The sequence below is a fragment of the Pan paniscus genome, chromosome 10 (assembly GCF_029289425.2).
Source record: "Pan paniscus chromosome 10, NHGRI_mPanPan1-v2.0_pri, whole genome shotgun sequence".
In the NCBI taxonomy this organism is placed as follows: domain Eukaryota; kingdom Metazoa; phylum Chordata; class Mammalia; order Primates; family Hominidae; genus Pan; species Pan paniscus.
Window position 1 is genome coordinate 69,498,219 of NC_073259.2, and position 27,799 is coordinate 69,526,017.

Genomic DNA, 27,799 nt, shown 5'->3' on the forward strand with positions numbered 1-27,799 from the left:
ACGTAAAATGTAAAATTTTAAGTATCTGATGATGATTTTTAAAAGTAGAAAATGGAGAGAGATAAAAAGAGAGCCATATTCCCTGTTGTCATTTCATTCCCAAGTCCTCTCCTAGTACCTTATCATATAATGTTGTTTAGCAATATTCTAAATTGCAGTTGCTGATTTCCATTCACAAAATCAGCTCTACTGCTCTAAAAAATAATCAACAGCCTAGTAATTCACCAGTTTATTCACATGCCTTGGCATCCAATAAAAGGTTGTCTGGCTTAATATCCCGATGGATGAAACCCAACTGGTGGATCGCATCTATTGCCAGAACAGTCTCTGAAATGTAGAACTGTGTTTCCTCTTCTGTCAAGGTGTCTTTCTTCATTAGCAATGTCATCATGTCACCTAAATAAAGGAAAGTCAAATATATTATTATTGAAAATGCCTCAAAGGTGGAATACCTTGTAAAAGCTTTCCTGCTTTTTTTTGGAGACAGAGTCTCACTCTGTTGCCCGGGTTGTAGTGCAGTGGTGTGATCGTGGCTCACTGCAACCTCCGCCTCCTGGGTTCAAACAGTTTTCATGCCTCAGCCACCCAAGTAGCTGAGATTACAGGTGTGCACCACCACACCCAGCTAATTTTTGTATTTTTAGTAGAGATGGGGTTTTGCCATGTTGGCCAGGCTGGTCTCAAACTCCTGGTTTCAAGCTATCTGCCTGCCTTGGCCTCCCAAAGTACTGGGATTACAGGCATGAGCCACCATGCCCAGCTAGCTTTCCTGGGTTTGCATTTTATGATCTACCCAGTATATTTCTAACCACATCTTAGGCCAAATAAAAGTGCTATTGCATAGCAGAAGTTTCATGACTTTTAATGGTTTTAAGGCAGAGACCATGTGAAATCAAATCACAAAAGAGCTGATAATGAAGTAATATCTACCACTCAACTTCTAGAATTAACTGCTGAGGAAAATGTCAAACTGCAAAAAAATTAGAATAAGTGCACCTGGAAACCAAATATATTCTTTTAGAGTTTAGTGGGACATTATCCCACTAAAAAAGGCACCTGCAGACATTCTTTTATTTTCAAGGAATTTTAAAAGTTTTAACAGTTTTAACTGTTGTAAACACTGGTGCACTTACAACACAGAATTGACAACTGATTACATTTTTTTCATGTATTTTTTGAGGCTTTAAAAAAAATAGGGGGCCAGGGGCAGTGGTTCATGCCTGTATTCCCAACACTCTGGGAGGCTGAGGTGGGTGGATCACTTGAGGTCAGGAGTTTGAGACCAGCCTGACCAACATGGTGAAACCCCATCTCTACTAAATACAAAAAAAATTAGCTGGGCATGGTGGTGGGCACCTGTAATCTCAGCTACTCAGGAGGCTGAGACAGGAGAATCGCTTGAACCCGGGAGGCAGAGGTTGTAGTGAGCCAAGATCACACCACTGCACTCCAGCCTAGGCAACAGAGCGAGACTTCATCTCAAAAAATAAAAATTAAAACAAAACAAAACAAAACCCAGAATTCTTTGCCCTCCATTGCCATTCTTGTCCCCTTGCCCTCTTTGCTGAACAATGATTAAACCTCTTTCCTTTATAAATTACACAGTCTCAGGTATTTTTTTTTTTTTTTTTTTTTTTTTTTTTTTTGAGACGTAGTCTCGCTGTCTCGCTGTTTTCGCCCAGGCCGGACTGCAGTGGCGCTATCTCAGCTCACTGCAAGCTCCGCCTCCCGGGTTCACACCATTCTCCTGCCTCAGCCTCCGGAGTAGCTGGGACTACAGGCGCCCGCCACTGCGCCCAGCTAATATTGTGTATTTTTAGTAGAGACGGGGTTTCACCATGTTAGCCAAGGATGGTCTTGATCTCCTGACCTCGTGATCCATCCGCCTCGGCCTCCCAAAGTGCTGGGATTACAGGCGTGAGCCACCGCGCCCATCCAGTCTCAGGTATTTTTTGTAACAACACAAAATAAACTAACACAACTTATAACAATCTAATTATATACAGTGAACCCAGAACGGTAATATTTAAAATGTGCTAACTTTATCATTCCTTCACAACAATCTGTTTTGTGGTAAAAATGAGCATCAATATGGTAGTAAATATTTTTAAACTGTGACTATGTAAAGCCTCAGAGCAAAGAATATAAAAGTAAACCTCACCAATAAAATTATTATTGCATATAAAGATGTGCTTGTATCAGTCTGTCATTGATACAATGTTTGCTTTTACCTCCAGGGAGAAATTCCATGATTAGATAAAGATTCCTCTTATCCTGAAAACTGTAAAACATCTTCACCACCCAGGCACCATCTGCTTCTACCAAAATATCTCTTTCTGCTCGGATATGGGCCACCTAGATGAATATATTTTTGAAAAAAATAATTGTAAATACATCACACATTTGTTAAACTCATCTCTTACACCTATCCATCCATAACAGTTAATGAAGGAAAAATGGAGTTTCAGAAGATTTGATACATATATGAATGTTCGTATTCTCATCAAATATGGAGAACCTCAAGAAATAGTTTATTTTAGCTTATATCTTTAGGTCTGAAAAGGTGAGGTCAACAGGTATATTATGTGAAGCTAAGGCCTCTGAGGTAGAGCAAGAATCAGTCTAACAACTTTTTAACCAGAATCTCTACCCAGCCTAGGATCCTGGCTTTGTCATATACATTTAGGGCACTAGTGTGATTTTTAAAGTTAAAAGTAGTAAGCAGGGCCGGGCACAGTGGCTCACGCCTGTAATCCCAGCACTTTGGGAGGCCAGGGCAGGTGGATCACGAGGTCAGGAGATTGAGACCATCCTGGCTAAAATGGTGAAACCCCATCTCTACTAAAAATACAAAAAATTAGCCAGGCATGGTGGCACACACCAGTAGTCCCGGTTACTCAGGAGGCTGAGGCAGGACAATCGCTTGAACCCAGCAGGCGGAGGTTGCAGTGAGCCGAGATTGCATCACTGCACTCCAGCTTGGTGACAGAACGAGACTCCATCTCAAAAAAAAAAAAAGAGTAAGCAATGCCCTGTAAATTGGTACAGCAAACCTAAGCTTGGCTAAAAATAGCAAACTATTTTTAATTGTTAAACAAAGGTCCCAGCTTGATCACTATTTGGTGTTTTTTAAAGAAACAGTAACAATTATAGTAACTTTATATTATTGTTATAAAACCTATCATATCTATAAATGTTAGCTAAAGCAAATTTGTGTAACTTTTGGGGATTTTGCCACTGATTTCTCGGACACATAATTACTAGAGATACTATCATGTGAAAATGTTATAGACTGGAACATTTTATAAACTGGATAATTTATGGGGTTGGTATAACTGGTCAGTTTGCAGATGCTTTTGCATTAATATATTTATACACTTTTTCCAAAGATTAATAAGATTTGATTTATGCTTTTGCTATTTTCATTGTGCAACGTTAAAAACTCTGGTCCAAAGCACATGAGAACATACATTTGTAAACCTTTCTATGATAATAAAATATGATCTACTTAAAGTGTCATATTTGGAATTACTCCTAGTGCAGTAAATATTCTGAGATCAAAGCGTAAGAGTTGAGGAATAAGAACTTGTCTTCTGGCATGAAAATACTTTATAATTTCTATGGATCTGTTTCATTAAGTGAAAAGTGGTAGCAAGAGTGCCTACCTATTACCTTTCATGAAGCAATTTAAGGTGGTAAGGAAAAGCCCTAAACTTTGGTGTTGCTTCTGGTGTGTAAGGAAAACAGCTACAACATAAACATGGCTTGATTATTTTTAAATGGTTTAAAGCCAAATTACAGGATCCCTTTCCAAAACAGGATCCAAAGGTTGGAAAGTATGACCTATGGTAATCTGGTAGAACAACAGTGAGGAGATCAGTTGGTATTTAATTTTGTGGGGGTGGTTTGCATTAAAATAAATGTGATAAAAGTTAAAATATTGATGTATTAGAATTGAGTAGAAAAAAGCTTTCTAAAACAAAATCCAGTGGTAACAAATGCAAATTAATTTATACAGGGGTAAAAAACAACCCCAAAATGCAAAGGCAACTAGACGTTAGGCTACGGAGAGATTTCCGCCCCCCACTTCCCCACAGGAAAGAGCAGTGGTCCAGAGGCTCCTTAACTTCCCACAAAATATTGTAGACCAAGGGCTGTCCAGTACAGATGTAACACAAGTCATGTATGTAATTTTTAAATTTTCTAGAAGCCACATACAGAGTGAAATTATTTTTAATAATACAGTTTATGTAACCTAATATATCTGAATATTATCACCTTAGTATGTAATCAATATAAAAATCATTGAAATATTTTATGGTTTTTTTTTTTTTTTTTTGCACCAAGTCTTATTTGCTGGATATCCCAATTTGTGCCCAGTAGCCACATGTGGCTGGCTGGTGTCTACACTACAGCTGGAACTAACTGCTTCCTTCTGTCCTTCCTATTATACCCTAGTAGGACTAATCCCATTATGGCTAAGTTAGATTCCTGTTGCCCTCCCTGTCTCTGAGGCTATGCATCTTTACCCAAGTCCTTATTGCCATCATTATCTTTCTTTTTTCTTCCTTTTTGTGGAGAATGGGGTCTTGCTATATTCCCATCATTATCTATAGTTCTCTAATCCAACTCAGTATCTCAACCTTCCTTGCCTTCCAAACCTCTTCCCTCTGGGGAATCATAGCCTGTCATCAACAAAATCCCCTATAACCCTGTCTCCTGATGGTTCCTATTACCTTCTTAACCTAACTGAAACTAGGGTGAAAAATCACCCAGCTATGCCAGTGGGTTTCACTTTAAATTCATGACTGCAAATCTCAATGAGCCTTCAACTGCATTTCCTTACCAGGTCTGCTTTCCCGCACCTGAAAATGACCATTTCACAATTTCTCTCCTTAAATATTCAAAAAGCCATCCCTCCTTTACTCGAAGCCACCCCTTATAACTGCATTAAGGCACAGGAAACATGCAGAGAGCCCAGAATATTTACAAGGTTACAGATTTTAGAAATATGTAAAATCAGCAAATTTCCAGGAGACTAGTTTTGATCATCTGATATGTGACAGGGATTCTGGGAGCCGAGAACTGTCCTTTATTTTCATTGTAGTCAGAAAAGGAGGTATTTCAGAAGGTATGTACTGAATGTTCATGCATCTACAAAATTCATAGAGTAAAGCTTTAATCTCCAGTGAGGCTGTATTTGGAGATGGACCCTTAGGGAATTAATTAAGGTTAATTAATGAGGTCATAAGGGTGGAATTAATGTCCTTATAAGAAAAGACACCAGAGAGTTCTCACAGGAGTGTGTGTCCCCGCACACACCAAGGAAAGGCCATGTGAAAACTTAGTGAGAAGGTTGCCATCTGCAAGCCAGGAAGAGAGGCCTCACCAGAAACCAAAACCTGCCCAAACTTTCATTTTTGACTTGTAGCCTCCAGAACTATGAGAAAATAAGTTTCTGTTGTTTAAGCTAACCAGCCTGTTGTGTTCTGTTATGGAAGTCTAAGCAGACTAATACATAGATTATAAATTTAGAAGAAACCTTAAAAGAACTGAGAAACACTAAAACAGGCTACCAAAAAATTAATAGCTTATGTAGTAAGATGTGTAAACTGCTTCTTAAAAATTCTAATATAAACACTCTTAACACCGCGTCAGTGGATGCTCCTTTATATTACATGTGTTAAAGAACTCATACCTGCTCTTTTTCAAGCATATCAGACTTTCTCAATATCTTCATTGCATAGATATGGCCTGTATCTTTCTTCTGGACCAACCGCACCTAAAAGATAAAAAACATATATTATAAAACAGTCACTACTATTTGTTCAGGAAAGAAAAGTAGCTTCCCTTAAAGAAAGCAGGAATTTGCCAGTATTGGTATTTCAGGAATTTTATATATATAAATATTTATATATTATATATATTTATATAGATTTTATATATAATTTATATAGATTATATATACATTTATATATTTATATATACATTTATATATTTATATATATTTATATACATTTATATATTTATATATATATTTATATATATATATACACACACACACACACATACAAACACATATATATTTTTTTTGAGAGAGCGTTTCACTCATGTTGCCCAGGCTGGAGTGCAATGGTGGGATCTCAGCTCACTGCAACTTCTGCCTCCTGGGTTCAAGCGATTCTCCTGCCTCAGCCTCCCAAGTAGCTGGGATTACAGGTGCCCACCACCACGCCCAGCTAATTTTTATATTTTTAGTAGAGACGGGGTTTCACTGGCCAGGCTGGTCTCGAACTCCTGACCTCAGGCGATCCACCCGCCTCGGCCTCCCAAAGTATTGGGATTACAGGCGTGAGCCACCACACCCAGCCAGGAATTATATTTTAACACATATTTTAAATTATCTTAAGATATATATTTGCAGCAGTAGTGACTTTTAAAAAGAAGCACACCTCTCCAAAAGCTCCTCTTCCTATAACTTTCAGAGACTCAAAGTCATCCAAGCCAAGTCTGGTCCTTTTGAGCCGTAAGAACTCTGTTTCTTTGCGAGCGTGTTGTGATCGACGTAACTTTTTCTATTAAAAAAAGACAATTTAAACGGATGATTTTATAATTAGGTTGTTTTGATGGAGCTTCTAGTATTAAAAGATGATACACGTAAAAATAAATGATAGCACTAATATGTAATATACTATTAGGCTAAAACAATTTAAAGAAAACTTTCTAAAATTTTTAACAACCGATAAATCTTTACTTTTGAGGTGGACTCCATTAAATATGTAATTTAGTCCATCATATTTGTCTATATATATATATATATATGTATAACTTATTCTTTCATCTATATGGTAACAATTCCATAAATAAAAATTAAATGTTAGTAAATGTTAATGGTATTCTGATACTGATTTTTATTCTGTCAGGAAATCTGCTTTGCTTCAATTCCTTAATTTCCAAGGTTGCTCTTTCACAACTACTGAGACTTGTGACAATAAAATAACAACATAATGGTAGTGTTTCCAAAGAGATTTACTTGTGGTAGAATTTACTCTTGGGCAAATTTTAATAAACTGCTTGAGACTTGGCATAGAACTTCCTGAAAATATAAAATTGCAAAAACAATTACAAGAAGAAGTCATTAAAATATCCAAGTTGGTAATTTCATAACTGATTCTACAAAGACCACAAAAAATAACTTCCATTAATAAGCAATACTGTGAAATACCTGCAGGTTACATTTGGAACAAGCATTTATTTTATTGTTCTAAACTTCATTTTTCACCCTCACCAATCAAAATTCTGTTTTTGGACATAGTTAGCTCCTAGTAGAGGAAACACTAAGTGGAAAAGAAACAATATCAGTGAAAAAATTTAACTCCTGTTCATCTTCAACTGAATCCTGCCAAGCTTTTAGTGGTTCAGTTTGGAGGGACAGACAAATCAAAATGACAGTAACAGCTTAGAAACATTGCTTCTAAATGCAGCTGATGGTATAGCCTCTCCCTACTCCTGTATATATCTGTTTTTAAAAGGGTTAGGTGAACTATTAATTAGAAATATGTATGTAAACATGTATTATCAATGCAGTGGAATTCTGATACTTCTAACAAAGTTAATCTAAGAAGATGAAATCAAGAAATGTCTTCAAACAGCTAAATGAAGTTATACACTAAGGCACACCAATGGTGTAAATTATGACAGTAATGAAGATAAAAATCAAGTACACAAATTAACAGGCTTTGCCTAATGTCTTTTTTTAATGTCTTTAATGTCTTTTTTTAAATGTCTTTTTCCACATCTGATATTGATTATAAAATACAATGGTACTATGGAAAAAGTAAGCAAACAACAATGAAAGATTATTTTTTTCAGTAAGAAGTGAGGCGATAAGCCGGGTGTGGTGGCTCATGCCTATAATCCCAGCACTTTGGGAGGCCGAGGTGGATGGATCATGAAGTCAGGAGATCGAGACCATCCTGGCCAACATGGTAAAACCCCGTCTCTACTAAAAATACAAAAATTAGCCGGGCGTGGTGGCATGCACCTGTACTCAGGAGGCTGAGGCAGGAGAATCACTTGAACCCGGGAGGCAGAGGTTGCAGTGAGCTGAGATCCCGCCATTGCACTCCAGCCTGGGTGACAAGACCGAAACTCCATCTCAAATATATGTGTGTGTGTGTGTGTGTGTGTGTGTGTGTGTGTGTGTGTGTGTGTATAAAATTCCTGAAATACCAACACTGGCAAATTCCTGCTTTAAGGGAAGCTACTTAAATATCAGTTTAACGAAGCTAAAATTACATTGATATAATTAAGAAAACAAATGTGGCCTGAAACAATAGTGAAGACTATTTTTTGCTGCTTTTTACCTAAATGCAATGACAAATACCCTTTTTTGCACATAGGTGTTCAAAAATACCTTTTGAATAATAAAAAAATAAATTACTAGTAAAACAAAAGATAGCTCTAAAAAGTATCTGATTTTAAATTTTAAGACTAATTTTTAAAAGGCCACTTGGTGGCACTATAGTATCATGTCCTTAAGGAAGTAGTGAGGAGGGGTTTTTTTAAATTACATAAAAGAATACGAATTTTGAAAGTATTTTGAATCTCTCCCTTTATAGATTATAAAACAGTACAGTTGGATATAGTTGCAGAAATCCTACTTAATCTGAATGGAAAAGATGACCTCACTATACACAGTTTCATAAATTGTCTAGTAGTTTGTATAATGCAGCACTCACACAATTTATGTGGTTTTGGGCACAGCCATTTAATAGCAAAAAGAGAGAGTCACAAGTGTATGGAACACATAATTCTATAAAAATGAGCATCACCTATAACATTGTTACATTACTTAAAAAAAATTGATTCCACGATTTTAGTCTTAGAATCAGTGTTGCAGTCCAGAGGTAGCTGAATCAAATTCATGTTAAAAAAAAAAATTGGTGAAAAAGCCTGTTGATATATCTACTCACAACCTGTATAGATTAAGTAGCCTTGAAAGACAAACAGTATCCTTGTGGTAATCGCATCCTTTCCTCTTCAAAGAAGACAATAAAAATCTGTGGACAGCTTAACATTTCACGACTCTCTTTTATAGCTTGAACTTGCCTATTTAGTTTTTCATTAGAGTAAATAACATTCCATGTTGGATGGGATTTTCTTAAGTGAGATGAAACTAGAAAGTGATTTTCTTCCTTTCTCCATTCCTTTTTATATAGGTGTTCCTCAAACTCTCCATCTGTAGGGTGGCCAGTATTTGTATAAGACAGACAGTGCATACAAAAGTTTTCAGATGAAAAGGGTTCAGCTAGCAACTTTATCTATTTTATTTTTATGAGAGAATTTTATTTTTTATCAAACCCACCCCATATAAAGATGCTGTAACATACTTTATATTAAGGTTGAGAGAGCTTGTCTATTTTAGAGAATTTGATATAATCCAGGCTCTAGCATGGAGCCTAATAATAAGAACCTGTGGAATTAAAAACATTTTTACAGAAAAACATTAGAAGTTTTATAAACTGGTATTATGGGCCACTGACTATTTTTTATGGAAAAATCATCTCCTATTTTCTACAAGTTATTCAGAAAAATTAGAGAAAATAGCTGTAAATGTAGTCAGTACTTGCTGATGCAGACCAGAAGTTGCAAACAGGAAGCTACAAACTATATTCAACCTACAGATATATTTGATTTGGACTGCAAGTTGTTTTTCAAAAGCAGGTGATTGGTTATTCTGCAAGAAAAGTCCAGATTACTAGCTTCTCTGGAAAAACAGGGCCTTGGCCACAGGGGCCAATAATGGTAGCAATCCTCTTTAGATGAGCCTTGGTTCCCTAATTTGTCAGTCCCCACCACTGATGCGAGTCCCTAGGAGGCATGTCCAAGTGGGCTGGGACTCTTATTACAGCAATGTGAAAAGTGGCATGTCTTTGCCAACAGATAAACTGTAAGGATCAATATTTAAGAAAATAATATTTTTTAAAAAGTAAAAATATTAATCTATTTCTTTGTGGAAGCAAAAAAAAATCATATAAGTTGAATATGTAAACAAAGTATATCTGGATCAAAAGAATATAACCCTAGATGCCACTATGAAACCAACCTGGCCAGCTTGTCTCACTTCCGTTGCCTGCTTAGTGTTTGGGCATCTGTTTTTGCAGTCTCTTCCCTACACTTCAAATTAAGATCTTATGTTTAAGATTTCTATATCAATATAATGATGTATAATATATAAATGCAATTATATGGTTATTAATTATAAGAAATTTATAATTCTAACTTTAAAATGAGGAAAGATATGCTCAGTCTTATTTTTTCTCTATAGATTGGAATACAGATTTAAATCACTACCTTTCTCACTAAAATTTAAAGGACATAAATGAGCTTTTAAAATATTAATGACATGTAAATAATGATAGATAATTTTAAATGTAAAAACATCTGAGTTTTCTAGATTGAGTCAACTGATTAACAAAGTTACCACCTTTAGTATAAGTCATAAAATATTATATTTGATTTAAACATTGCAACTATAAGGAACAGCTACAGTCCTAGGAAAGGTACAGGGAAGATTAGATACTGATTTGATTTCAATTAATCATTTGATGATGGTCTACTCTTTAAATATAGAAACTCTTTTTTTTTTTTTTTTTTTTTGAGACAGGCTCTCACCCTGTCACCCAGGCTGGAGTGCAATGGCATGATCTCAGCTCACTGCAGCCTCCGCCTTCTGAGCTCAAGTGATCCTCCCACCTGAGCCTCCTGAGTAGCTGGGACTACACACACAGGACACCATGCTTAATTTTTAAAATTTTCTGTAGAGACCAGGTCTTACTATATTTCCCAGGCTGATCTTGAACTCCTGGGCTCAAGTGATCCTCCCATCTTGGCCTCCCAAAGTGCTGGGATTACAGGTGTGTGCCACTGCATTCAGCATGTTAAACTAATTAATCTGGGTTGTGACTCCCTATTGCCTAGTACTAAAGTATACCTTTTTTAGTAAACTATTCTAAACCTAGCTTTCCATGGTGTGCTATCAACTTACCTCACTATTTCCTTTTATTGCACCCTTTATAGCTCAAATGTAAACTCATTATTCTGTACATGTATTCATTATTTTGTATACATCTCTTACCTCTAATGTAAATTCTACCCATTCTTTACAATTCAAATCAATTATTACTTCTTCTATGAAACGTTTTCTGATCCTCTGAATTAGAGGAAAAATCTTCTCTATATTTTCAACGTTCACCACATTCTATCATGCGTACATATTTTTACACACACACACTCAATCACTCTCCCTCTCCTAATCTAAAACTCCTTGAGGGCAAAAGCCATTATTAGTTTATTCACCAAATATTTATTCTAGCTCTCTGCCAGACAGCTGTGGAGATGTAATGCTCAACAAGATGTTACAGTGTCTAGTCTTTGGGAAGACTGTATTTTAAGGCTCCCATGGGGACAGGAACAGTAGAATACAGAAGGTACCTTGAGAGGTTAAGGAAGATTTCCCAGTGGAAGTGATGCCTGAAGTGAGGCCTAAAGCTGCTGCTTTGCCCAGGCTGGAGTGAAGTGACATGATCATAGCTCATGGCAACCTCAAACTCTCAGGCTCAGGTGATCCTCCCACTTCAATCCTACCAAGTAGCTAGGACTACAGGCACGTACCACCATGACCAGCTACTAAAGATTCTTGAAGAATAATGGGAGTTGGGTAGGAGTAAGGAAGAGTTCCAAGCAGCAGAAAGAGCATGTGAAAAGGTCCACAGGCAAGACAGGGGACATCAAAGAAATTCATACTTGTCAGCGTCGGGGGCGGGTGACAAGAGATGAGGCTAGAGAGAGATAAGCAGAGGCCAAGTAGTGAAGGTATACCAATTTTTTTTTTTTTTTTTTTAAGACGGAGTCTTGCTCTGTCGCCCAGGCTGGAGTGCAGTGGCGCGATCTCGGCTCACTGCAAGCTCTGCCTCCCGGGTTCACACCATTCTCCTGCCTCAGCCTCCTGAGTAGCTGGGACTACAGGCGCCTGCCACCGCTCCCGGCTAATTTTTTTTTTGTATTTTTAGCAGTGACAGGGTTTCACCGTGGTCTCGATCTCCTGACCTCATGATCCACCCGCCTCAGCCTCCCAAAGTGCTGGGATTACAGGCGTGAGCTACCGCGCCCGGCCCAGGTATACCAATGTTAAAGAGCTTGCCCATATCCCGAGATAAGGGAGCCAGTGAAGGGTTATTAAGCAAAACAGTAACATGATCAAATCTATTTTTAGACCAATTACTCTAGCTGCAGTATGCAGAAAAACTGGGGGTGGGAAATGGGGGAGACCAGTTGGGGACAGTTATTTTTCAGGTTAAAATATATGGTAGTTTAAACCAGGGTAATAGCACTGAACTAGAGAAATAGATAGCTTTAAAAGAATATTTAGAAAAAATTTTAGAAAAGCTAACGATTGATTAATTCCTCCCGGAGCTTGCCTTTCTCATTCCACACACCTAAAATACACTTGGCAGTGTTCTCTTAAATACGTGTTCTTGTAATTTAAGAAAAAAAAAAACTGCCTCCTTCTAAAGATATCAATAAAAGATATCCATGACAGCAACAAAGAAGCCCATATTCAAATGATAAAATCCACATTATTTAAGTTATAAAATACCTGATGTCAAATGAATGAAAAGTCACTGGGGGTGCTTTTGTACAGTAATTATAGGTAATTACATTACCTCTTCATCTGCTAATCCTTCTTCTTCCATGGCCACTTCTAATTTCTTCTGCCTTTTCAAAGGAAAAAAAAATTAAATTTTAAATACATTCCTAACTATTTCCACTTAAGAAATATACATTTATTTATTCAGGTTAACCACTTCAGCTTGCTAGGCTAAAAAAAAAAAATCTTTCAAGTTGGATCAACATAATCACTAAGAATAGTTTTCTTTCTCAAAAAACAAACCCAGATTTTGCTTTCTCATACTGGCCAAATGAATAATTTACTTCTAAGGCTTACTTCACTCTCCTGCCTAAATGAAATGTTGGCAATGACTGATATTCTAATATGGAAAACTCCACTATTTAATGTTCAATCTACCAATATCATTAATATTTCCCAATGCTTATATTAGAAATATAAAAAGATAACTATACTGACTAAAAGTATAAAATTTTAAGGTAAATATCCCTGGTTCTAACACTTATTAGCTAAATGAGCTTGGCTAAGTCCCTCACTGAAACTCTAAGCTCAGTTTTCCTTAACTTATGAAGGAAAAATGTTCAATGCAATTGCATTTATTTTATTGTATCAAAATTATTTGAAAATTGGAAAGTCATATATGTGTGTTTTTAAAAACCCACCAGCGGCCGGGTGCGGTGGCTCATGCCTGTAATCCTAGCACTTTGGGAGGCCGAGGTGGGCGGATCACGAGGTCAGGAGATTGAGACCATCTTGGCTAACACTGTGAAACCCCGTGTCTACTAAAAATACAAAAAAAATTAGCCGAGCATGGTGGCTGGTGCCTGTAGTCCCAGCTACTTGGGAGGCTGAGGCAGGAGAATTGCTTGAACCTGGGAGGCGGAGGTTGCAGTGAGCCAAGATCGTGCCACTGCACTCCAGCCTGGGCGACAGAGTGAGACTCTGTCTCTAAATAAATAAATATTTTTTAAAAACCCACTAGCTACCAGAACATTTGCTTTTCTAGGTACAGCCAGGTTCAGTTATTCATTTTTTTTAAACAGCACCCTTGAAGTTAGTTAAGCTGAGCATCTGGGGTAAGGGCAGTGTGGATGAAGTAACTAAAACTAGAGAGATGGTTGTGGAACACATTTTGCAACTCATTTCCAAGTGAGTATTAGTATTTTATTTCTATTGTATTGGTTTTCCCTAAATATAAACCTAGCAGAACTCCTCCTAATTAGTTCTGGAGTGTGTCAGAATAACAGTAACTTTTCAGGATTTAGCTGAATGGCTATAAGGGTTAAGGATTGAAACCCTCCCACAACTTTTTGATATTTCTTATTCATGGCTACATGTCCAAAGGTAAGCTTTTTTACTAAACCATCATTAAGATCACTTAGTTTTCCTTCTTATAGAAGATTTGTAACATTTAAAGCCTGTTGATACATCAGCACCCCACTGGAGAGGATGAGGCCTAAGAGCATATTCTCCACCACATGTTTCTTCAGTGCTTGTCATAGGCACCTACCTTGGTGCTTATTACACTGATTTTTGTCTTTTGTTTATGCATTATTTCCCCTAGGCCCCAACCCTTAGACGAGAATAATCTCCTAACATCAGATTCTGTGCTGCCATCACCTACCCCTAGGCACTTCAGTGCTGCTTGTTGAATGATTTCCAGTTTTCTCCTCTGCAGAAAGAATCCAGAGAGTAAGAGGACCATTATTCTGGGAGGAGCTATAACATATAAACAACTTTATTCTTCTGTCAAATTTCCACTGTCCCTTTCCTCAGTTATTGCCAAGACTAACACTTCATGAAATCATTCCTCATTCTGGAAGAGATACAGTAACTTTTATCCATTTCTACCATATCTAAACAGGAAGATCCATGACTTCTGTTGTACCTTTTTTAAAAATAGTTTTCCACCTAAAATGCTCTTACGCTTTGCTCTGATTAGAAATTTATTGGGCTTATGCATTTATCCAATTAGTTAAGCCTTAAAAATACATCACATTTTCTTAAAAGTATAAGCTTTTAGAAAATATGAGCAGATTGTTCGACTTGACTTCCAGTGGCACCAAGCTGAGACTACTTTTTTTTTCAATAACACAGATAATTTTATTGTTACTTTCCTTTATTTGGAAAAAAGAAAGCAAACTGAATTACTTTAACACTGCAGCAAGTAAAGACAATGAACCTTCGAAATTCTGATGAATTTTTTTAAGTGCCTGCTTTTTCTTCCTTGGTTCTCTTCTACTTTATTCACTCTCCCAGGATGGTCTGATCACTTCCAGAGACTTTAATTACCCTTATAATTCATTTAATTATTGATATATTTAGATTTTTATTTCTAACTTATTTTGTGCTATTTTGGTATTTCATTTTTACCATTTTTGGTATTTCAGTTTTTCTTTCTCTCTTGCATTCTTTTTGAACTGACTTTTTTTTCTCATTCCAATTTTTTCCTTCTACTAGTCTGGAAATTACAAACTCTATTTTTATCATTTTATGGTTACTTTAGAACTTACAACATAATTTGTCAAACTCTGAAGCTAATCTCTATGCCCTTTCTACTAAGATCATTAAGAACACCTTAATTCTAATTACTTCTTTCCTGAATTATATTCTGCTGTTGGAAAATATTATCATTCTATTTTTTAATGTGTAAGATATTATCACTATTATTTCTGTTGCTTTATATAATTTTTGTTGAGATTTATCCACCTACTTACCATTTAAATCTTCTATTTGTGGTCACTTTCCTTCTGCCTAAATGGAACCTTTTGGAATTTCTGCTGATGCTCTTTTTTTGTTTGTTTGCCTCTGCTCTATTTTCATTCCTCTCCTCCCTTTCAGAACTTTTAGAGATATGTCAAGTCTTCTCATGATTCTCCATGTTTCTCAACTCTCTTTCACATATTCCTATTTTAAGTTGATTTCTGAATAATTATTTTCCAGTTCACTAATTCTCACCATACCTGTATCTAATCTGCAGTTAAATCCGTACAAAATTAAATGAGACTTTTCCTCTCTATTTCATTTAAACTGTACCACTCTCAGTTTGCCCAGGCATGAAATTTCAGAGGCAACATTGACTTATTTCCCTCACATTTCCTATTTTGCTAGTAGCCACATTTTGTCAATCTTTCTCACTTGTCAGTTCTCTGTTGTTGTTGTCACAATTCTAATTCAAGCCTCCTTTCCATTTACCTGGACTACATCACTAGCCTTTCCTGTTTCTAATTCCCCACCCTGACCCCAAACCATTCTCTGTATCACAACTAAAGTTCCTTTCCAGAGAAACACTTGTTTTCATTTGATTCTTCTGCTCAAAAACATCCAAGGCTCTCCACTACCATGAAAAGAGCTACATTAACAAAGAATCCAAGGCTCCCAGGATGTTGAAATCTAGCACATCCTGTGCTTGAGCCAAATTGGACACTGCCTGACCTGGTGATTTCTTCTGTCTCTAATATCCTTCCCTCCTGCTCTTTTGCCTCTGTCTCCTTCCTTTTATGCATGTATAAATAGTTCTTCTCCTTTAGAGCCCTGTTTAAATGCCACCACTATTTACAAAGCTTTCCCAGTTGCCTAGACAAAAGCACATTCTCCCTTCCTTGTACTTAATATTCTTCACTCTTTCATTTATATATTTATGTGTGTTATCTCCTTTAGTATAAGTTTTCTAAAGTCAAAATAACATGTCATTCTTTTTTTTATTCTTCTATTCCCCCTGATATGCACTGTAAATGCTTTTGGATTAAAGTCAGTCATTCATAAAGCATCTTTTTTTTTTTTTTTTTTTTTTTTGAGACAAAGTCTCACTCTGTTGCCCAGGCTGGAGTGCAGTGGTGCGATCTTGGCTCACTGCAGCCTTGGCTCACTGCTGCCTTCAAGCAATTCTCCTGCCTCAGCCTCCTGAGTAGCTGGGATTACAAGCACCCGCCACCACACCCGGCTAATTTTTTGTATTTTCAGTAGAGATGGGGTTTCACCATGTTGGCCAGGCTGGTCTTGAACTCCTGACCTCAGGTGATCTGCCCACCTCGGCTTCCCAAAGTGCTGGGATTATAGGCATGAGCCACACCACACCAAGCCAGGCATCCCTTTAAAAGAAAATGTAAAGACATATCATAATTTCATGTTTGGAAAAGGTTTGTTTAAAACGTTAATTGGCATGTCATACGGGTATATAGATGCACAAGACTTGGGGCACCTCAGGAAACTACTCTGTGAAAATAAAACACATTATGTGCACTGTCAGTACAGGAAACTTAAAAACAGCATGCAGGGATCCATAATATTCATATTATTCATGGTAAACAAGTTTCTATTCCACTCACAGCACAACAGCTTATTTAACTAAAAAAAGTTTTGATTAGCCCTTACTATACCTGGTTTCTCTCTCTTCATGCTGTAAAATTAGGTTGCTATAAAAATTCTCCAATGTGAGCTTGGCTACAGTCACTCTTTCCCGGGTATGGTTGCTCATAGGAAAGGTTGTTGTAGTCCCTGCCGTCATTGCCATAGTAACGGAAACTGAAACAACATAGAAAAACAAATTATTCAGTGGGAAAAAAAAACCTATCTTTTATAATAAACTCTGAAAATGTTCAATTTCAACTAAGAAAAATTCTACCCTAACAGTTAACACATCCAAGTATTTCACATTATAAATAATACAAAGCTAGGGAAGAAAGAAAAGCACTATTTCCAAAGCAAGAGAAATTCATATTGTGGTGGCAAAACCAGGAGTTAATGACAGCAAAGAAGAACCAGTGGCATCCATATATAATATAGACACATTTATATACAAAGGTCACATTCAACAAGCATTCAAAACAAGAAAAGTTCCAGCTGTTTTGTTGTTTCATTACTAAATAAAATCTATAAGATAGTGTTAATAGCTATGTCCCTGATAAATGTCAGTCTCCTAAGAGTTAATGCAGTTTAGTTTAATAGTAAGAAGTAGCTTCTGCCTTATGAATTCTATGAAACATGAAGTGTTGTATCAAATATGCATATAAACACCAGCCTAAAGCAATGTTCACGTATATTGTAGGGGGAAACTACTTTTAGAAACAGGCCCCTTTGGATGGGGCTCATAGCTGCCCCATTTCATTCTGAATTCTGGGTCATTCCAAAAAGTGCTATAACAAGGTATAGTACACTTCTCCAGACTGTGCAGCCCATTTCATTTTCAAATGAAATTCAAATGCCTATAGGAACCAAGAAGGAAACAGAAATGTGTGAATGAAGCCAGGTAACAACAGGGAAGCTTTGTGGCCTTAAGTGGACAATGTATGTCTGCTTAAAGGCATTCCAGTGCCAACTTTTAGAGATCACTGGGCCACGCAAACAAAGTACTGTTTCAAAGAAAATAATCTGGACTATTAGATAAGGAGTGTGGCAAAATGGCCACTTGACGGGGGGAAGACTGAACTCCGATGGCTGCGGCAGGTGGCCACTGACCCTAAGAGACTTGCCTACTACAGCCACATCTGGATAAAAAGACTAGAAGAGTTCATACATTAAAGAGGCTTTGCTTATCTAGATGAAGATCGTAACAGACCAGTCCAAAGAAGATCCAGCTTGCCAAGAGTGACCATCCAAAGCATTCTTAGTTGAAAAGTGTTCCCCAAACCTGCCACCTATGCCACAACATCCATCTTGCTTTAATTAAAGAAGATACGGAGCCCTGGATGTGGACCTGAAGTGGACTAGATTCCAGGGTTGATGGAATGAACCAAAAGATGTCAAGCAAGTCAAGTGTAGGTTGAAAGCAAACAATTATCTATGGCAAACTCCCAGTTCTACTGTTGTCCTATTAGGGGTTTATACCTCAATGTACTGCTTGAGCCTCAGAATCATTATGTCTAAAACTGCATCTATTATTTTGGCATAAATTTGTTCCTCTGCTGACTACTTTCAACGAGAAGCTGATCGTGTCACTTGTTTAGAATCAGTCATGGTTCCTCATTGCCTACTGCAAGTCAAATTAGCCACATATGATCAATAAGAACAACTCACATACACTGAGTATGGCTATATATCAGGAACTTTATGATATTTTATTCACTGATTTCCCCCTTTTTTTCTCCTGAGGATTTAAGATAGAGGCACTTGCCATGCATGATTGCATTTCATCCTCACGACAGCCCTGCAAAGTAGGGAACTGAAGTTTGGGGCAAGTCACATAGCTAGTGTGATGTGGAGTCAGGATTCCAACTTGCTATCCTTATCTGTTGCTTTTTATATTTTCTATCCTTATCTGATGCTCTTCCTCACCACTCATTCTTTTCCCAACATACCTTGCTCTTTCATGCCTCCAAGCTCTTCCATGACCTATCCCTGAGGCAGTTATATCCACTGCAGGATATGTCTCTGCAGGAATCTGCTGATCCTTTATGGCCCAGTTTAGCTGAAGTCTTACTGCTGTGGTGACTTCTCTAACATGCTCTACCAGAAGAGGCAAAGCATTTCTCATTTTTTTGGTGCATGTTCTCTAACATTTGTAGTCAGGTACTGGTGGCTTATCACTCCTAAGAAAAATTCGGCCCTAACAGTTATTCCACCAAACCAGGAACACCTCCATGTAAGAACTCTTTCTGATTCATTTTTCAAAACTCACAACAGCACTGCATCTGACTCAGAGTAGTCATGAATGAATGAATGAGACAACCTATTGATTGGGGGGAGGGAGGGGGCGCAGTAAGAGTAGTTGAAAGAATTAGCCAATAGTAAAGTACTCTGTAAAGATTGGCTAATAAGCAACTGTGGAAAAAGAAATTACAGAAGGTAGAAGTCAGAAATTAAAAGATCTAATCCCAGCCTTGTCGCTAACTGATCATATGGTCTTATTCAAATCACCAGAACACCCTTAACTCAAGTCACTTTTCCCAAAACAGGGCTTAAAATATTTGCTCTGCCTGGTTCACAGGCCTAGTTCTGAGGCCATCTGAGATAATACACAGGAAAGCCACAATGGCTTATACAAATGTAAGATGCTATTCTAGGCACCTAGTTTAATCTTTGTATTGTGCTAAATGCTTTAATAATAATGAGCATTATTTTTTAAAACAATAAATAATGAAAAATAAACTCAAGAATTATCATGGCCAAGTGATTTTTATGGATTAAGCTGCTCTTACTGAATTGCTAAAACAATGCTGCCAAATCATTTTTGGAAATTTCAGAATCATTGGGCTCATGTTCTATGTTTCAGGATGAGATGCAGAAAGGTCAAAGAATGCCAGGCACAGTGGCTCATGACTCTAATCCTGGTACTTTGTGAGGCCAAGATCACTTGAGGCCAAGAGTTTGAGATCAGCCTGGGATCTCCTCATCTCTACAATTTTTTTTTTTTTTTTTTTACTTAGCTAGGTGTGGTAGTGCACACCTGTAGTCACAGCTACTCTGGAGGATGAGGCAGGAAGACTGCTTGTTCAAGGTTACAATGAGCTGCGACTGCACCACTGCACTGCAGCCTGGGTGATGGAGCAAGACCCTGTCTCTAACTGGAAAAAAAAAAAAGGTCAAAGAAGGAAAAGTGAAACAGGGATCGTGCATAGAAAACATCTCTGAAATCAAATCACATTTGTTAACTGGGGCTTGGGATGGGAGAGGAAGGATGGACTGGAAATTGAGGAATTTAAGTAAATTTAAGAAACCCAGACTACACAAAGTTAAATAAGTTTCTTACTATAAGACTTCCCAGCATCTTTTTTTTTTTTGACAGAATTTCACTCTGTTGCCCAGGCTGGAATGCAGTGGCGTGATCTCGGCTCATTGCAACCTCCACCTCCTGGGTTCAAGCAATTCTCCCACCTCAGCCTCCCGAGTAGCTGAGATTACAGGTGCACGCTAATGTTTGTATATTTAGTAGAGATGGGGTTTCACCAAGTTGGCCAGGGTGGTCTCGAACTTCTCACCTCAAGTGATCTGCCTGCCTTGGCCTCCCAAAGTGCTGGGATTACAGGTACAAGCCACCTTGCCCGGCCTTCCCAGCATCTTTAATATGCTAACATGCATCCTGAATCCTCAAAAGGAGGACAGGTGTACAATTTGCAGTAGTATTCCAGTGAACCTTCCCTAGGCATATAAAACTGCAGTTCATAGATAGTTCTCTTCAAATGCTTTTTGGTAAACAACTGCCTGTTACTTTTTCAACAAATATTTGGGGTGGGAAAACCTTAAAAGTACCATTAAAGAGCAACACCCTACGATTGTAGAATGATTTCTGACTTGCCTTGTATTTGTTCTAGCAAGCAGATACTAATGAACAGAGAAAATGTCCAGAAGATCTGTAGCCAATAAAAATTTATAAAGTGGTTTGCCACTTTACAAGTTTGCCTTTACAAAAGGTCAAGACCCAACTCTAGTTGTCCAAGGCCTTATATATTCCTTTCAAAAAGTGAATGGTGAAAAACATAAAAAACCTTTTATAATGCCTCTTGAAAAAAGCACAAAGAAATAACACATGACTCACAGAATTATGCTGTTCACAGTTATGCTTGCAGAAATGGGAGAGAAAGATGTATGTTGAACTTGGGGTTTGGCCTTGGAGGCAGCTGACTGTCTGCCAAGGGGCCTTGTCAAGCAGGCTGTCCTGCTCGGTCTGCCAAGCGGCAAGGTCTGGCCCTCAGCTGCCAGTGTCTCAGGGCAATCAAATTCTGGAAGCCACTTTATCCTAACAAAGTTCACAAAAGACAAATATACAAGACAGAATGCAGTTTATTGATTTACACAGTAAGACACTGAGTAACAAGAAATTAGGTTCAGAAGATTGCTTGGCGAGCATGGCATCAAAACAAAGAGAACTGTTATTCAATTTAAATGTTGAATGGGATTGGGATAAGGTGGAATCTAAAACACACAAGGCTGATGGCTATCTTGCCTAGAGCACCTATGTCCACTGGAAAGTGGCTGTAGGAGATGGTCTGCTACAGACTAGGCCTTCCCAGAATGAAGCCAAATTGGGGGACTAGAGGTGGACAAAACTTTTGAGGAACATTAATGAACAAAACTTTTGAGGAAATTTTTGTGAAACATAAAGAAGTGTTAGGGAATTCAAAACAATTCCAAACAACAGAAACTGTCTGCATTAACCGTATAAAAATAGAGCCAGGCATGGTGGCACATGTCTGTAGCCCCAGCTACTTGGGAGGCTGAGACAGGAGGGTCATCTGAGCCCGGGAGTTCAAGGCTGTGGTGCACTATGGTGGCGCCTATGCATAGCCACTGGACTCCAGCCTGGGTAACAGAGCGAGATCTAGGCTAAAAAAACAAACAAAAAACCCAACAGTATAGAAATACATATGAGGTCATTTTAGATAAATATTTATGGACCTGAGGTCTTCAAAAAAGAAGGTAAACAGAAGATGAGGTTTCTTCCATCATAGGAAGTTGTAATGAGTTTTACTCCAAAATCGGAAGTGGATGTCAAGTAATGAAATATTACTTTTAGACACTATATAATTTAGTAATGATTATGATGTTCTTTCCATTGTAGTTACACATACATGTATGTCTTGTTTAAAAACCAAATAAGGGCAAAATCTCCATCTATTTATCTTTGTAATGAAAGCATTGCAGTACCTGGCAAAGTGATGAGCACACAGTAGGCAGTCTGTAAGTGATGGTAACTCAACTCTAATGTAATAGATTTTAATTTATATGTGTGTTTCATATATAATAATTTCATTTGGGTTAAGAAATACAGAATCATTTGGTATTCTATTAGCCTTCAGAAATAAATCTTACTTAAGAAACACATTTGCAGAAAAAACAAAAATCCCACCCTTACTCATGATTATACAATATCTTGTATAGTTTAGCTTTAAAGATTAGCTTTAAAAACAAGATTAGCTTTAAAAACAAGATTAGCTTTAAAAACAAGAAAAATTTGTTTCCTTCTTACCAGACACAGACAGACTTTTAAAAATTTAAATTATACAAAACTAAGAAGTGATCAAATTATTACAAAGAATGGTCTAGATGACTGGCACTTATTGTATTGCAAATGTGTTCCTTTAATGGATTTAACACTGTTCTTTTTGTTTTATTAAAGCCCTTTCTTTGGCCACAAAAAGAACAGGATACAATTTGCAAGTCTAGAATTCCTGGACTGATAAAAACAACACAAGGTGCCCTTGAATTTCCTGTTCACGTGTGTTTTCTCCAGACTGCTCTATTCATTAATGGAGACACTACCAATAGTTAAGTCCAACATTCTTTTTTATCAAGCCTGGGGAAAGGAGATAACAAATCTGGCACTCAGGCCATTTATAAATAGATGTGGTATCTCCAACCATTTACCATCAAATTTCTAAAGGAAGAAAATAGAACTGCTTTACCTGGCTGTAAAACAAATTATTTAACTGGTGATTTCACCTTAGTTTTCACATACTGCATTTCAGAGGAAGGAGTGTCCTTAATGCTACTATATTGCCTTGTAGTATAAAAATTCGCCTAAATTCAATTCACTAGTTGCAATCATAATGCCCTAGGCTACAATAAGTCCTCAGATTGTACACTGTATAAACTGGGTCCCTAACGAAAGGGCAGCTACAGCTTCTTTCCTCTCTGAGGCACAGTCTAAAAAGCAAGAAATTCATAGGTGAAGTTTCAAATCCCAGCATTAACTTTCACTAATTGTTTTATTTTCAACCAACATTTATTGCAGATATATACCATGTTGACTGTATGAAGTGCTGAGAATAAGACTGATAAAACACAGTTCCGGCCCTTAGGGAGTTCATGATCTTATGGAGACACAAAGTAGGGAGAAATCAGTGCTTCAAGAGGAAGGATAATCAAAGGTTTAATACAGAAGGTGATGCCTGAACTGAATCTTGGAGGGGATGGGGCTATAGTAAGAGTTCACCAGTCAGATGGACTCAGAGGAGGAAGAGCTGTAAGGCATGAAATACACTGACACACTTAAGCATACCGATAGACTGAGTATATTTGATTAAATGGCAGAAGATGAACGTAGAAATAAAGAACTTTTTTGTCACGTTAAAAATTATCCTGAACATAAATGGGAATCACTCAAGGCTTTTAATTTAGTGAAAACCTAACAGCCATTAAAGAATATTTATTGAGTTTTTACCCAAGTACCCAGAATTCTTCTACGAATATTACATTCTTAGAAGCATTTAATTCTCCTAACCAGCCCTCAAATCCTATCTGATTTGCACTTCGGATAGATTATGCTGGTACAGGGAGGATGGCCAAAAGGCTGGAAGTACAGATCAGACTAGAGGAAGTAAATCTGCTCAGGAGGCTTAATAATGAATAGTCAGAGATTACAACCTGGTAGCCTGCAGAATCATTTTGTTAGGCTTGTGCTACAATTTAGAAAGTAGAAGGTTTCACATGAAAATCCAGGTTTCTGGTTTCTCCTGAAAAGTCTGATCTGTCCACAATGAGCTCTGTCAGCTCCACAATGACAGCTGGAGCAGAGCTGCAGCCGGCCCCTTACAATACAACATCCCACCCGTCCACCAACTCTCCATTCCCACGTGCCCAGACTCATTCACTTTTTATTACCCACATTTTATTACCCACCTGCTTCCTTTACAGCACATTTGAGATTACAGAATAGTGAGGGACTAACTAAGATAGTAGCAGAAGTGATGAAAAGAAGCCTCAGTTAGTCAGCTGGAAAGACTAAAATCTGTAATTATCTCTAAGTTTCAGATGTGGATGACTGGGTAAATGATCAGTAAGGACAGAAAGTATAAGAAAAGCTAGTTTAAGGCTAGTTTAAGAAAGTTAGTTTAAGGCTGATCCTGTCTGAGTTATTTAACCTGAGTCAGGATCCACATTTCTAAAAAGGAGATCATAAATGCCAACCTTATAGGGTTGATATGACGCTTTGATGGTGGCAGAGCACAGGATGAAAGGCCAGATTGCCTGGGTCTGAATTTTGGTGCAGCCATTCACTAGCTGTGTCACTTTAGGCAAATTAAACTTTAAACTTTCTGTGTGTCAGTTTCCTGTTAAATAAATATAATAATAGCCACCTTGTGTGCATGCTTATTATGATAATATAAGACTTAAGATAATTCTAAAAGTTAGTACTTGTAAAAGGACTGAGATACGTCATGTGTTTGATAAATCAATAAATCAGTAAAAAATATTTTTAAAGTATCTCCTAGCACATATTAATGCTCAAAAATTATTAATTTTCTTCCCTTCCCTGCTCAATCTTCCTGCTCATCCCTCCTGCCTTGGGCTGCTGCCATTGTCAGTTAGTTTGTAAATTTAATCTCTAATAGACATTCCCTCTCTCTTCTGATCTTAGCCTACTTCTTTGACAAATTAGATTACTTCTAATGGAGAGGGGAGAGAAATGTAGCAAAAAGAAATATTTAAAGTAAAAAAAGAACTCTTGGTAGAAGCCTTACTAGAAGTTAGTAGTGATTTGGGGTAGAACTAGAGGTAGAGGTGTTCCAGGGAAGAGCTAACCCTTTCTCTCACAAAAGAGTGATTCTCATGAGGCAACACACACCAATTTATTTGTAATCTCTTTACTGTGTCTGCTGTTAATAGCTTTTGTTTTTATTTAGCGTGGCCCTCTCCATGTGGCGTATGCCCTGATCACTAGACCAGAGGAATGCATTTCATAAACAGACACCCTTGTCTTTGCTCCTTCTGTGAATCATAAGGTTGGTGATGATGGCACAGTGGTGCTGAACTCAACATTAGCATTTTCATTTTCAAAACTGTTTTCAAAATAGTTTTCCTATGCACAAAAATATAGTTCAATGGTTGAGTACCTGAAAGCTTATTTGGCTGTAGTAATGATGTTCATGGCAGAATACCTGAGTTTATTGGTCCAAATAATTACTAAAAATCCCTCTGAACTTCATTTTTTTTTAAACTTGCAATGAGAAGGGGAAAGTGTTTATAAACCAAATGCAAACAATTAAGAGGTAAATTTACCAAAGCAGCAATTTTATTTAAAATTCTATTTACCGATCTTAATGTTTAGGTAAACTATCACCCTGTCTTTCTCAAAAACATTCAGAAAGAAGCAGTCTATTCTTATAATATTTATAAAATTTAATTGTTCTATTGCTATATGCCTATCTGGTAGTGCACTAGATTTTGTCTGCAAAAAAATGTTCAGCTGAATCAAGTCATAGTTAACTTTAAAAAATTACCTCAGCAGAAATGCCACATAACTTCAAATACTTATAATCTAGCACCTCGATGGGAAAAAAAAATCAATGCCAACTTTTAGATAGTATGGGCATCCCTAAAAGAATTTTAAATCAGTTTCTATTACTGACACACACACGAGCACATACAGAAAAATATTTGTCTTGATTGACATAAAAGAGAAAAAAAGCCACAATTTGCAAGAAGGGGGAGTAAATGGCAGGGGGGAGGGAGATGATGGGTAATGAAGGTGAGGGGAGACCAGAGTGAGTATGTCAACATTATTTGTAAAGGAGGAAATATTCAGAGGTAAAACAAAATGAAAACAACTGGGAAAAAACAAATTTATAAATATATATATAAAATGATATATCTTTATGTTATTCATATTTAATTATAAAATATATACAGAATTTTATAGAATTTATAAAGATGAATTAAGTGGCCTAGGGAAACTTTTGGAGAGCATGAGAGCATGGTTGGGGGAAAGACAGATATTACAGTGATCTAGAGAATTTGGGGCCAACAGGTTTAAACTATGGCTCTGAATTGTGGGTTTGGATGAGTGAGATGATAGCTAGTGCACCCAGAAGGATCTATCCTTCCCTTTGCCTTGTCAGCTGAGCCATGCTTCCATCTATTAATACATCCAGAACCCAATATCATGAGTTTTCTTCTATATTTTTCACTTTTGTTATAAAGAATATGGGTCCGTCAAAAGTAAGACGAAAGATTTTTTAAATAAGGAAATTTAAAGTTTAAAATAAATGTATGCTTTAAAATGTTAATTTTAAAGACATAAATTTAGAAATGGAAAAATAATCCTGTTCACAAAAGTAGCAAAGAGGAGGAGATGGAGTACAACATTCATAAAATATGTAAGAATAAACTTGGCTGGGTGCAGTGGCTCATGTCTCTGTAACCACTTTGGAAGGCTAAGGCAGGTGGATGACTTGAGGTCAGGAGTTCGATACCAGCCTGGCCAACATGACGAAACCTCATCTCTACTAAAAATACAGAATTAGCTGGGCATGGTGGTGCACACCTGTAGTCCCAGCTACTCGGGAGACTGAGGCACAAGAATCACTTGAACCCGGGAGGCAGAGGTTGCAGTGAGCCAAGATCGCACCACTGCGCTCCTGCCTGGATGACAGAGCGAGACTCTGTCTCAAACAAAACCAAACCAAACCTTGATTTTAAAGTCTTCGCTTAGAATGAGGCAACATAATCATAGATTATGGGAAGAGGAGAAGAGGAGAAGACATTCAATTAATAGTACTGGAACAACTGGGTATCCATTTAGGGGAAAAAATCAAGTCAAGTATTCATTTCACTCCAAAATGCAAAATAAATTGCAAATGGTTCAAAAGGACACACATGAAAACTAAAGGAAGGAAAGAATGAAGGAAGGAGGGGAAGAAATAAAAGTTAAAAAAAATTAAACTTCAAAAAAATTAGAGGAAAATATAGATGAATAACTACTGGATCTTTGGAAGGAATGAGCTTTCTTAAAATGAAATCAGTACAATGAAAACTTGTGCTACATTTCATTCTACAAAAATATGGAATATACATATGTATATACTGTATATCAAACAAGATTACAAGAATAATTTGGAGAAAAACACTGTAAAATAACAATGTCCATTATATCTAAAAGCGCCCAGATGTGGTGGCTCATGCCTGTAATCCCAGCACTTTGAGAGGCTGAGACGGGTGGATCTCTTGAGGTCAGGAGTTTGAGACCAGCCTGGGCAACATGGTGAAACCCTGTCTCTACTAAAAATACAAAAAAAATTAGCCAGGCATGAGGCATGCGCCTGTAGTCCTAGCTACTCAGGAGGCTGAGGCAGGAGAATCACTTGAGCCTGGGAGGCGGAGGTTGCAGTGAGCCAAGATGTCACACGCACCATTGCACTCCAGCCTGGGCGACAGAGTGAAACTCCATCTCAC

General features: G+C 37.4%; 1 protein-coding gene across 3 annotated transcripts in view; it reads right to left on the reverse strand.

The window, feature by feature from the left end:
• Positions 1 to 27,799, reverse strand: part of STK38L (serine/threonine kinase 38 like) — an 80,872-nt gene that overhangs the window by 10,392 nt on the left and 42,681 nt on the right. For all 3 annotated transcript variants that reach the window (XM_034936139.3, XM_008954293.4, XM_055095817.1), the window contains 6 exons: positions 17,071 to 17,215; positions 12,729 to 12,780; positions 6,453 to 6,575; positions 5,699 to 5,782; positions 2,232 to 2,355; positions 242 to 396 (listed from right to left, as the gene is read on the reverse strand). In XM_034936139.3, coding sequence (XP_034792030.1) covers positions 242 to 396; positions 2,232 to 2,355; positions 5,699 to 5,782; positions 6,453 to 6,575; positions 12,729 to 12,780; positions 17,071 to 17,204 — 672 coding nt within the window. In that variant the 5' untranslated portion in view covers positions 17,205 to 17,215. The remainder of the gene's footprint in view (positions 1 to 241; positions 397 to 2,231; positions 2,356 to 5,698; positions 5,783 to 6,452; positions 6,576 to 12,728; positions 12,781 to 17,070; positions 17,216 to 27,799) is intronic.